The sequence below is a fragment of the Equus caballus genome, chromosome 18, assembly GCF_041296265.1.
Source record: "Equus caballus isolate H_3958 breed thoroughbred chromosome 18, TB-T2T, whole genome shotgun sequence".
Classification (NCBI taxonomy): Eukaryota; Metazoa; Chordata; class Mammalia; order Perissodactyla; family Equidae; genus Equus; species Equus caballus.
Window position 1 is genome coordinate 26740754 of NC_091701.1, and position 12035 is coordinate 26752788.

Here is a 12035-nt window from a genome sequence, read left to right on the forward strand (position 1 = left end):
TAACTGTAACGAGAAAAACAGACTTTTTCTTTAGCAAAATGCACAAATCACACAGCTCTGAATTTTACAATATGAGCATGTCTGTATAACAAGATCTTCGATCAAGAAACAACATTCTCAGCACCTGGAAAACTGCCTTGTATCCCGTTCGGGTGCTATTCCCCTTGGGGTGGACCACTATTTCTATAGCCAGTATTTGAATATCTACTTTCAAGTTTCATCTAAAATCCACTCCAAGCTGTTACTTGTTCAAGGACTCAAACATAGGGATCTGGGCTAACCCGTCTGAAGGAGACAGCTCGTACATGTTTTTCTACTCTGCCATGATGTTTTTTTTAACTAATACTATAGTCCAGTTCTTTAAGCCAGACACAGTTAAATTGGCCCTTGTCCTCTTTAATTCTCCTATTCCTGCTCAACCTTCTCTTTATCAGAAGGCTACTGGACCACAATGTTTCTTGAATATTTTTTTCCACTTCATCCTACGATCTGCTCTCATCCACCCATCTAAGAACCTGTCCCCAACTTAGGAAAGAATGGTGGAATCCTTTCTTACCTAATGACAGAAGTACAAAATAAATTACTTGTTCATTAGGAGAGTTTATTATTAATATTACCATTTAAATTTACATTCTGTAAAACTGGTTTTTTTTTGGTATACAGTCTACCAATTTTAACTCCTATGTAGAATCATATAAACACATCTCCTATCAGTATATAGAACAGTTTCATCACCTCCCCAAAAAAACTTCATACTCGCCTTTTGTAATCAATCCCTCTTCTACACCACTAACCTCTGGCAACCACTGATCTATTTTTCTATTGATATAGTTTGCCTTTTCCAGAATGTAATATAAAATGAACTATATACTGCGGCCGGCCTTGTGGCCGAGTGGTTAAGTTCGCGCGCTCCGCTGCGGCGGCCCGGGCTTTCGCTGGTTCGCATCCTGGGCACGGACATGGCACCACTCATCAGGCCATGTTGAGGCAGCGTCCCACATGCCACAGCTAGGAGGACCTGCAACTAAGATATACAACTATGTACCAGGGGGATTTGGGGAGATAAAGCAGAAAAAAAAAGATTGGCAACAGTTGTTAGCTCAGGTGCCAATCTTTGGGAAAAACAAAATGAATTATATACTATATGCAGTCTTTAGGGACTGGTGTCTTTGAGATTCACCAAACTTGTATCAATAATACCCCTTTTTATTATTACTTTATAGTATTCTATTGTAGGGATGCACCACAGTTGTTTATCGATTCATCCAGAAAGGACCTTTGAGTTGTGTCCAGTTTTGGTGATTATGAATAGCTGCGGTAAACATTCATGTCAGGATCTTGTGCGAACACAGATTGTTTATCAAACTGATTTGGTGTTGCGAAACGTCAGACAGTAGAAATTTTACTCTTCGCAGGCCACATACCTTCATTTTCTCTTCTTTTTGTCCTTCTTCTTCCATTTAAAAATGTGAAAACATTCTGAGCTTGCAGGCCATACGAAAAAGGCCATGGGCTGGAGTTGGCACATATCAACCCCTGCTCTAGCATACTACAAGTTGATTGGGGGGTCATCCTGAAAATGTGCTTTTAACTTTATGAGGAACCGCCAAACTCTTTTCCAGAGTGGCTGTCCCATTTTGCATTTTGCATTCCTACTAGCAATGTACAGGAGTATCTATTTTTCCGCCATCATTACCAGCAGTTGATATTGTCAGATTTTTGTTATTTTTCTTTTGTTTTTTAGCCAATGTGTGTAGTAATATCTTATTTTGGTATTCATATACATTTCCCTAAGGGCTAACAGACTTGAGTATTAATTGTTTCATGTGCTCATGTATGTATCACCTTTAAAAAAAGCTCTCAAATCTTTTGACCATTTTTAAAATTGAGTTGTTTTTCTTATTGTTGTGTTTTGAGTTCTTTATATGTTCAGTATACAAGTCATTTGTTAAATAAGTAATATGAAAATATTTTCTCAACGTTTGTAGCTTATCTTTTTTTTTTGTAGCTGATCTTTTAATTCTCATTCGCAGAATAATGGTTTTTCATGTCAAGGTTGCCTAATATATTGATATTTTTCTTTTATGGATTGTTCATTTGGTGCCATATCAAAGAACTCCTCACCTAACCATAGGTCCCAAAGACGTCTTCATCCCATGTTTATTCAGAAGTGTGTTGTTTAATTTCCAAGTATTTGGATATTTTTCAGTTTTCTTTTTATTACTGATCTCTAGTTTAATTCTGTTGTGGTCACAAAACATTCATTGTATCGTTTCAGTTCTTTTACATTTGTTCAGTTTGTTTTCGACCCAGGATAACAGTCTATCTTGGTTAACTCTCCACGTGGATTTAAAAGAATGTTTATTCCACTGTTATTTGCTTGTGCAGTTATTTTATTTTTTTCCGCCCCAAATCCCCCTAGTATCTAGTTGTATATTTTAATTGTGGATCTTTCTAGTTGTGACATGTGGGACGCCTCCTTAGTGTGGCCTGATGAGCGATGCCATGTCTGTGCCCAGAATCTGAACCAGCGAAACCCTGGGCCGCCAAAGTGGAGCTCGCGAACCTAACCACTCCGCCACGGGGCCGTCCCGGCTTGTGCATTTAAAAGAATGTTTACTCTGCTGTTTGCCGGAGTGTTCTATAAATGTCAGTTACATTCTTTTGCTTGGAGGGTGTTTTTCAGTTCCATATCCCATCTGATTTTCAATTTACTTATTATATCAACTAATGAGAGAGGACTGTTGAAGTCTTCAACATTAATTGTGGATTTATCCATTTCTCCCTTCAGTTCTATCCATCCTTGCTTTGACATATAAAATCTTTGACATACATCTGTTGATACATGCATCCACATTTGGGATTCACATTTGCGATTTTCCCTTCTTTTTGTCCTTCTTCTTCCATTCACATTTGGGATTGTTACATCTTCTTGTTGAACTGACACATTTTTTCCCGTTCTCTTCCATGGTAGCCACCAGTCAATCCTATGACAGTGGGGGCAGTTATAACAGCAGCAGCTGAACAGGTACATTAATCACTGAGAAAGGAAACCCTTCTCTAATCAGAGGAAGGATCGTTTTAAGAATATAGGATAACTCTGGTTGCTTTTGTTGGCACTCTGTCCTCTTGCTTCTGGGCACCAGAAGAGATCATAATCATGGGAAGTGCATAACAAAATCGGTAAATTAAAGTGTTAGTTTTCTAGCCAGAGGAAAACGAAGGTGGGCCTCTGGGAGCAGGAAAGTGTTAGGCCTATTGCAAAGAGAGAGCTTCAGAAAATGATCCTTTGAGTCAAGTGACCCCCGTGAAAAGTGGAAGAATTTAAATCACTCCAAAAGGATGCTACCTGAGAAGGCTGCTTGTTGAATTATGCTAACATCAGCAGAAAGAGTCTGGAAATATACTGTAAGAAGTGGGAGGTGGTGGTAGTGGGTAGGATCAAAAGACTCAGCTGAAGTGTGCATTGACTACTTCAGGCAACTGGAGGTTGGAGGTCTCCAGTGAAGAGGGATTTCTAAAGAACCCACAAAAAAGCACGTCATAAGGGAAAGAGCTACTAATATAAAGGCATCAAAGCCACATTAAAGTTTGCTTACCTTTATTTTCTCACTCCATTGGAGGAATTAAAGGCTGCAGCAGTGAGGAACAGGCAAAACAAACTACAATAGACAGGTTCTTTTGTTCCAGACTACAATTTTCTGAAGTAAACTAGCCCCTAGCTGGAGATGGAGAGAAGCTTTGAATCTGAAGTCACGTTAAAATTTTGATTTATATTTAAGAAGCAAAAAAGAAACTGGTTCCTCAGTTAGACTTGGAACATATAAATAAACTAAAAACGTAAGCTAATAAGGTCTAGAATGATGGACATTCCTGTGCATTAAAATGTTACTCAGAAGCGGGGCTGGCCCCGTGGCTGAGTGCTTAATTTCGCGCGCTCCGCTGCAGGCGGCCCAGTGTTTCGTTGGTTCGAATCCTGGGCGCAGACATGGCACTGCTCATCAAACCTCGCTGAGGCAGCGTCCCACATGCCACAACTAGAAGGACCCACAATGAAAAATATACGACTATGTACCGGGGGGCTTTGGGCAGAAAAAGGAAAATATAAAAAAAAATTTTAAAAAAAATGTTACTCAGAAGCAATCAAGGGAATCTCTAGAATCATGAGCTCTATAGAAATCACATCGCAAACTTTGTCAAGAGATGAGACTTGCAGACAAATGGCTTTAAAACTGTTGACTTAGGCTTAATTGAGGTGATGCCTATTTGCAGAAAGCTGAAACTCAAGTTCTTAGGCCATTTGAAGCCAAGTGAACCCTTAAGGAGGGTGTTGTGTGTTGAATTGCGTTCCCTAAAAGTTGACATGTTGAAGTGCTAATCCCTAGTACCACAGAATGTGACCTTATTGGGAGATGGAGTCTTTATGGATGTGATCAGGTCACCACGAGGTCTTAGGGTGGGTGCTAATCCAACGTGACATTTAAAAAGGGGAAATTTGGAGACCGGCACGGAGCCATGCAGGGAGAACACCTGTGAACATGAAGATGGCCACGTACAAGTCAAGCAGAGAAGCCCGGAACAGATCCTTCCCTCCCAGGTCTCAGAGGAACAAACCCTACCAACCCCTCAATTTTAGACTTTTACCCACAGAACTGTGACATCATAAATCTCTATTGTTTATTGTAAAGCCCAATTTGTGGGACTTTGTTACAGAAGCCCCAGCAAACTAAGACAGAGGATTTATGACGGGAAGCAAGTATTCCCAGCTCAAGGAGGATTCACAGAAGATGGAGATTTGACTGATAGAGGAAATTCATGAACTCTCAGCCTACCTAATCTGTGCTAGAATTTGGAGAGTGACCCTATAACCAGGGTTACCAAACATTTTTTGTAATACAGTTTTACGAGAACCCAGCCACATTTATTTATTTACATATTGTCCTACGGCTGTTTTTATGCTACAGTGACAGAAATGAGACATTACAGCAGAGATTGTATGGCCCACATAGCCTAAAATATTTACTTTCTGGCTTTTTACAGAAAAGGCTTGCCTTGCCCTGCCTAGAGCAAGATCACTGGTTGGGAAGCCTGCCTACCAGGGACTAATAGAGAGAGTGCAGTAAATGGTCTGATCTGGACACAAAAATCACAGGATCTTTAGAGCAGAACACCTCTCAGTGTTTTCTCAGAGTAGACCTGGACAGTACGGATTAAGAGGAAGAATTTGAGACACTTCATTTGCCTCAACCCCAAAACAGATGGAGCCAAATCTAAGGGAAGAAGATGTTCCTGAGAAAAAGAAGCAAAGGCACTATAAGAAGAAGAGTTGGAAACAGAAGAGTTAATCACATTCTTTTGTGGGGTTTTTTGGGCTTTTTTTCCGAGGAAGATTAGCCCTGAGCTAACATCTGCCAATCCTCCTCTTTTTTCTGAGGAAGACTGGCCCTGAGCTAACATCCGTGCCCATCTTCCTCTACTTTATATGTGGGATGCCTACCACAGCATGGCGTGCCAAGGGGTGCCATGTCCGCACTGGGGATCTGAACTGGTGAAACCCGGGCCACTGAAGTGGAACACGCCCACTTAACCGCTGTGCCACCCGGCCAGCCCCTAATCACATTCTTGAGGCATTGTGACTTAACCAAGGTTTTGGGACTCACCAAAATGATGTGTTAATCAAACAGAAGTTTATTTTGAAAAGAGAGAGATTACAGTAAGCTCGGTGTCCTTTGTGAGAACGTCATTGAAGTGAGGGCGGAAACCAAGAGGACTATTGAAAAATTACAAAAGCTTATGCCCAAATTGGCAACTCCTACTTCAAAGAAAATAAATATGAATGCCATCATTTCTAAATTATGTATTTTGGCAGAACACCAATCCTCAATATATTAAAAAATTGTTATCAGACAGAAAATATCCTGAGGAACAAGAATGCCCAGTTTATGTCAATACTAATTTGACTTTGGAAGAAAGAATAAATGCAGTGAATGTTTTCAGAAAGGACACTCATCCCAGGTCATGAAGCTGAAGTTATAAACAAGCCATCCAACAGAACCCACAAAACGTTGAGTTGTGTAACGGCCTGAAAGACTAGGCAGTCTTTCACCAGCACTGAAAGACTAGGAAGTGTGTTCTCATCTAGAGCTCACCCATTCTCCTGGATGTATTCCAGAAGTCTCTAGACTTGGGGTCTAGCTATAAAGAAGCAGCAGATGATTATTAGTAATGATTGATCGGACAATCAATAACAAATGACATGACAACCTTGAGGATGGGAAGCTGTGAGTTGTGGCTGATCCTGAAGTTCATCAAATAATGAGTATCCTAACCAAGGGGCTCCTCTTGGCACAAATGCAGAACAACTCCCAGACACTCAGGGACCGTGTAAAGAATCTTGTAATTGAAGAAGATCTAGAAGCTGATCACGATTTGAGAATGCCTTGTTCAACTTATTTCCCTCCCCCTTCATATATGGGATGCGGAAAGAGTTGCTGGGCTGCAACAAACAGTAAGGAGTAGAAAGGAGAGAAGGGGATAAAGGAGAACAACTTTGATCCATATAATTATAACCATCTGTGTGTGTGATATACTCTTTGCACAGCAGCTGTCTGCGGGCCCTCTCAGCATCCTCAAGGACTCTTTGCTGCTGTCACTTGAATTCTCTATCTCCTCCTCGCAACACCCTCCCCCCAACCAAGCTATCATTTCTCATAGTTGGTTCCTGGCAGAGGAGTTGTGAGGGGGTAGTGTAATAGGTATGTATGAAGGCGAGGGGTTCTACTCAACCTCAGATCCCAACTGTCCTTTTCACATTGCTGACTTCGTTCTCTCATTTCTCCAAGAAAACAAGACATTCTGGCAGTACTATGAAAGAGAGAGAGAAAAGAAAAAGAATCTGTAATGCCTACAAGTATGGGACTTGCAGGAAATATACAGGTGGAGGATGAATGGGTCTTAAGTAAACCTTGTTTGAAGGGCAGTGGTGTGAGAAAAACACTCATTCATAATTTATTCTACAGAACCCAACTGTAAAATAAACCAGTTCTATGTGTTTATTAAGATTAAAAGGAATGAGAGATCATTATGGGAAAGAGGATCTTTTATTTGGTGCAATTAAAAACTTATTCTTATTAATGTCCTCATAATGGTCTGGTTACTGTATTTATTTGAATGCTCAGTTGAAATTTGAGCCACGGTATGCCAATTAAAATATACAATAATGGGTATAATTTGCAATCTCACCCTGAAGGTATAAAAATGATATAGATTTTGATTTTTTTAAATGGAGTCAAATTGAACACCTACTAGATTTCTTGGAAAATTTTAGTTCCTTTATTTTAGGATTTCTCTCCGCTCTTCCTAGGGCTCCACAAACTTTTGGAGGCCTCTTGGTGTCCTAGAAAGAAGTCTGTGAGGCCAGGAGGAATACTCTTGCTTCTCCTTGCCCCAACTTCTATGGCCATTTGATGGCAAGTGGCTTCACTGGCAGCAGCTTCTTCTCCCCATCAGTCTATTATCCAGTCCCCAAACATATCCATGGAAAGCCCTGGAATCTTCAGTGGAGGTACTTGCAGAGGAAACACTTCATTCTCTCAGTCTTCTGAAAAGCACCTACATCAAGCTGGTCCATGAACTTTTTCTTCAGTCCTTGGTGCCCTCTTCCCTGTTCTTCCTTAGAACCCTAAGCTGCTGTAGGGAAGGAAAAATAACTTTTCCCTCTACCTTTCTAAGTTCTCAGCTAAGGCCTTGAGACAAAAGACTGATTAATGGTAGAAAAGCATAGAAAATTTTTTATTACAAGTTTTACGTGACATGGAAGACCTCATAAGGAAATGAAGACCCAAAGAAGCAGTTAAACCTGAATGTTTTTGTGCTAAGTTTGATGAAGAGGGGAAAGTCATGCAAAAATGTGATAAGATAAAGGGTATGAGCTGAGTGTAGTAAAGTGGGGGAAACAACAAGGCCTATTTGTTCCACTTCCTCCCAGTGTCTTGGAGATAAGGACATATAGGGAGGGCACCTCTTGCATGAGTGTTTTATGACATGCTTAGAGGAAAAGCAGAAAGACTTTTCTGCACATATCATGTCTCAAATTGCTTCAGCTTAAAATATTCAGTATGCCAAGCTGCCATGTTTTGGGGTGGCGTGTCCTGAACCCCATGACTGCCAAAAGCATCAGCTTTTTATAACAAACTTGCTTATGATTCTTCAGACAGAAGAGAAAGCTAGGGCCCCAAGGTTTAGGGTCCTGCTTGTCTTTCATGTTGTATAGATCTGATGGAACTGGGCTGGAGAGTGGTGGGTTATCTCTTCATTCTGGTGGGTCTTTACCAAATGCACTTTCTTAATATTCTAACCTACCATATTACCTAGTGCCAGTTGATGGTTCACATAATGCCATTTGATGTACTTTGAGACTTTAAAAAAAAAAAAAAACGCTCAACCAAGTGAAAAGAATGTAGTGAAAGTAGAAGGGGAACCATACTGTGGGCTGGCATGGGACAAGATAATTTAGTTTACAATTCTGCTTTTCTTTCACGTTGAATACAATTTTAAAATGATTTTCTAAATAAAAGCAGCCTGCTACCTATTTGTCTGTAAAAGCATCAGCAATAAAAGAACAAGACAATGCAACAGAAGCAGAGATCTAGATGGTTGCCTCATCCCCCTGCGTCACTGATGGGGCTGAAAGGCACAGAATATGTTTAGTCTTCGAACTGTACTTATTTGAATGCTTACTTGAAATTTGGGCCATGGTACACCAATTAAAAAGCTCTGAATTCTAAATAAAATCCTTCAATATTTGTTCTCTAGGTCAACAAAGAACTGTCAATAAATCCAATTTAAAGGTGTGAATAATTTTTACATCTCTTATTGGGTCAGATTTAAGGGAACCCAATGAAAAAGAGGCACAGTATCTATAAGGGATCAGGTTGAAATAGACGGTATGCCTTTAAAAAGTCTGTAGAGGTTTAATTAAGCAATCTAAAGTAAAGACAAGTATATTACCAAATGATACCAATGAAATATCAGCAAGAAGGGATCTTTTTCCCATAGAATTAAGAGAAAACTTAGTAGAATGCAATGATAAACTTGTGCATTTCTGGACTATATTTTAAGCATGTGGATTGGTTTGCTAGTGGAACTGCATTCATTGCAGGGGAGAGTTGTAAGATAGACAAATCACTTAAGTTCTGATTTATTTGAATAAAAAGTAGGTATAGAGAACAATCGTTGCCTATATATCTATTAATATTATAGAGGTACAAAGGTATAGAATGAAAAAATATAAAAATCCAATATATCTACTTCAGATATGTAATTATTTAGATATTATTTGCCATATCTACACCACCAATAAATGCAGAAGGTTAGTACTTGCCTAAATTCTCGTAACTTTCTACTATGACTAAATAGGCTGATATACTTCCTGTCAAAATTCTGTTTTTAACTCTTTTCTGTTGCCTTTGGCTATTTATGATTGGGAGTAGTTGCTAATTTAGATTTCCTCATGGAGCACAATAAATATGAAAGATCTCAGCAAAAGCTTCTACAGGTTTAAATTATTTTTTTAAATATAAATATAAAAGATTTATTATTTTTCAGAAAGCCTGATGCTATCCTTGGGAAGCATTGTAAGTTATTTATTATTGTTCTTGGAGTTAATTATATTAATTGTTGGTAGTGGATTAACAATGCCAAATAGAAGTGTTAATTAGTTGAATAAGCATTTTTTACATTTTCTTCTCTTTCAGTTGATTTATCTTTAGTGAATAAGGATGAAAACGCAATCTATTTCATGGGAAATTCTCTTGGCCTTCAACCAAAAATGGTTAAAACATATCTGGAAGAAGAATTAGATAAGTGGGCCAAAATGTAAGTATTATTGCAAAAGCTATCATTCAACACCTCTTACAAGAATTTAAAAAATCACACTTGGTTGTCTAATATTTGAAAAGATGTGTAATAAAATCTTAGAAGTTTAGGGCAGAGAGGAACCTTAGGGATCATGTCATTCAATACTCTCCCCTTATTGCTGAAATAGCTAAGAATCAGTATGATCATATGGTAAATTACTGACAGAGTCAAGAGGAAAACGTAAAATATTTAAAAATTTCAATCCCTTGGGGCCAGCCCGGTGGTGTAGTGGTTAAGTTTGTGCTCTCTGCTTTGGCGGCCCAGGGTTCATGGGTTCAGATCCCAGGCACAGACCTACACATCACTCATCAAGCCACGCTGTGGAGGCAACCCACATACAAAAGAGAGGAAGACTGGCACAGATGTTAGCTCAGGGCCAATCTCCCTTACCAAAAAAATAAAATAAAATAAAAATAAATAAACATTAAAAAAAAGTTAAGTCCTTCTTCTGAGTTGACACATCTAAATCATATGCAATCATTTTATTTTATTTCTTTAGTGACTAACAAGGGAGTTAATATTTAGGATTCAATTTAGCATTTTCATGATTAGCTCTTGGCTAAACTCTATCATACTAATTTTTATAAGTAAAGAAATAAAAATTGTTGAGGGGAGGCAAGAAGTTGAGTGGAGCAGAAGGTACTTCCTTCCCAAGCTGAACGTGGTTATTGAGAAGATGCTCCATTTGGACTTAGCCAAGCAGGTTCACTCCAACCATGAAGGAATCTTGAATCAGGATGTATTTTGTTCTCCATTTCTTCTGTTCTACAGCTACTCTTCTGCTTATGAAACCCTTCCCTTTCTGCTCACCTGAGTGCTTACCCTGCTTAACCTCAACCTTCTCAACCACGCTGATCATCACTTCCACAATGTCCATTGCATTAATAATCACTGCTCTAAGATAGGCCATTTACAGGAGTGTATTTTCATTAGTTTCATATTCTTAGCCATATTATAAATCCCTTAAGGAAAATAACCTCCGCTTATGTGCTTCTTGTCCTTCCCTAGTAATTACTGACAAAGCTGAACTAGAAATATTTTTAAAATAGTTTAACTATTTAAAACTTTTCATATTATTTTAAAATTGTTAAATATTTAAGATAGTTAAAATAAGTAGAAATATGTTTAAAATATTTTCTGATTATTAGAATCTGAAAACTGGATACAAAGGAGGAGCCACAGCTGAAGGGCAGAAAAAAAAAAATCAGAAAGATGAAACCAAACCAGAAAAGAATTCTAAGCAAGACATTTGGCTTTCATAGAAACTCAGAATGCCTTCTCCATCTCTCTTCATTCTTCTCGCCACCAGCCTTTCCTATTGGGAACAGTACCTCTCCAAAGTTCTGTATACACTGACTGTGCTAATGATTGCTACCGTGGTTATTAGATGGCACTGCAAAGTTCTGAATTTTAATGTTTAAAGATATAAGTTCACAATTCAATGCAAGAACGATAGAGGATTTATATAATTTACTGAGTCTGTTATAACTTTATCTGCATAACTTTTATGCATAAATTGAAAAATAAATATGACCACATTGAGAAGCATTTTGGACTAACAGGTTTTAGTACTTAAAAAATGAGGGCCATAGTTAATAAAAATGGTTAATATTCATTTTTGGCCTTAATGTGAAAGAGAGCAGAGAATTAGATTGAATTTGAACTTTAGAGAGTGTCCTTGCCTCTTGGACATTCGTTCAGCAAGGCTGTGCATTTTCCTCCTTTAGGCATTTAAGAAAGATGCTGCCCTGTGTAAGGAATCAAATCCTTATGATTATCCTAATTTATTAAGGGACAGGTTGATTATTTTCATGACTTTAAAGTTATATTCCAGGAAAGTGCCTCCTGTTATAACACCCTTCTATTGTTAATGCCCTTCAATTTCATATTTTACCTTTTGACAATAGAAAATTACATAATAGTAAACCCTTCTACCTATTTCTCATTAGATGATTCAGGAAGGAGGTGCATTTTAATGATTTCAATGCTTCAAATAATGTCAATTAAATTAAAAAAAAAGGCTTCTCCTGAGAAAAAGATTAGGCAGCTAGTTTATTTTGTTTTATTTAGTCTTCTTGCTTTAAGTTGTGGTGGCCCAGTCCACATCATGGCCCTGC

General features: G+C 38.4%; 1 protein-coding gene across 4 annotated transcripts in view; it reads left to right on the forward strand.

Annotated features, from left to right (window-relative positions):
• KYNU (kynureninase) overlaps positions 1-12035 on the forward strand; it is a 112904-nt gene that overhangs the window by 19590 nt on the left and 81279 nt on the right. For all 4 annotated transcript variants that reach the window (XM_001490785.5, XM_070241837.1, XM_005601472.4 and 1 more), the window contains one exon: positions 9756-9876. In XM_001490785.5, the coding sequence (XP_001490835.1) occupies positions 9756-9876 (121 nt within the window). The remainder of the gene's footprint in view (positions 1-9755; positions 9877-12035) is intronic.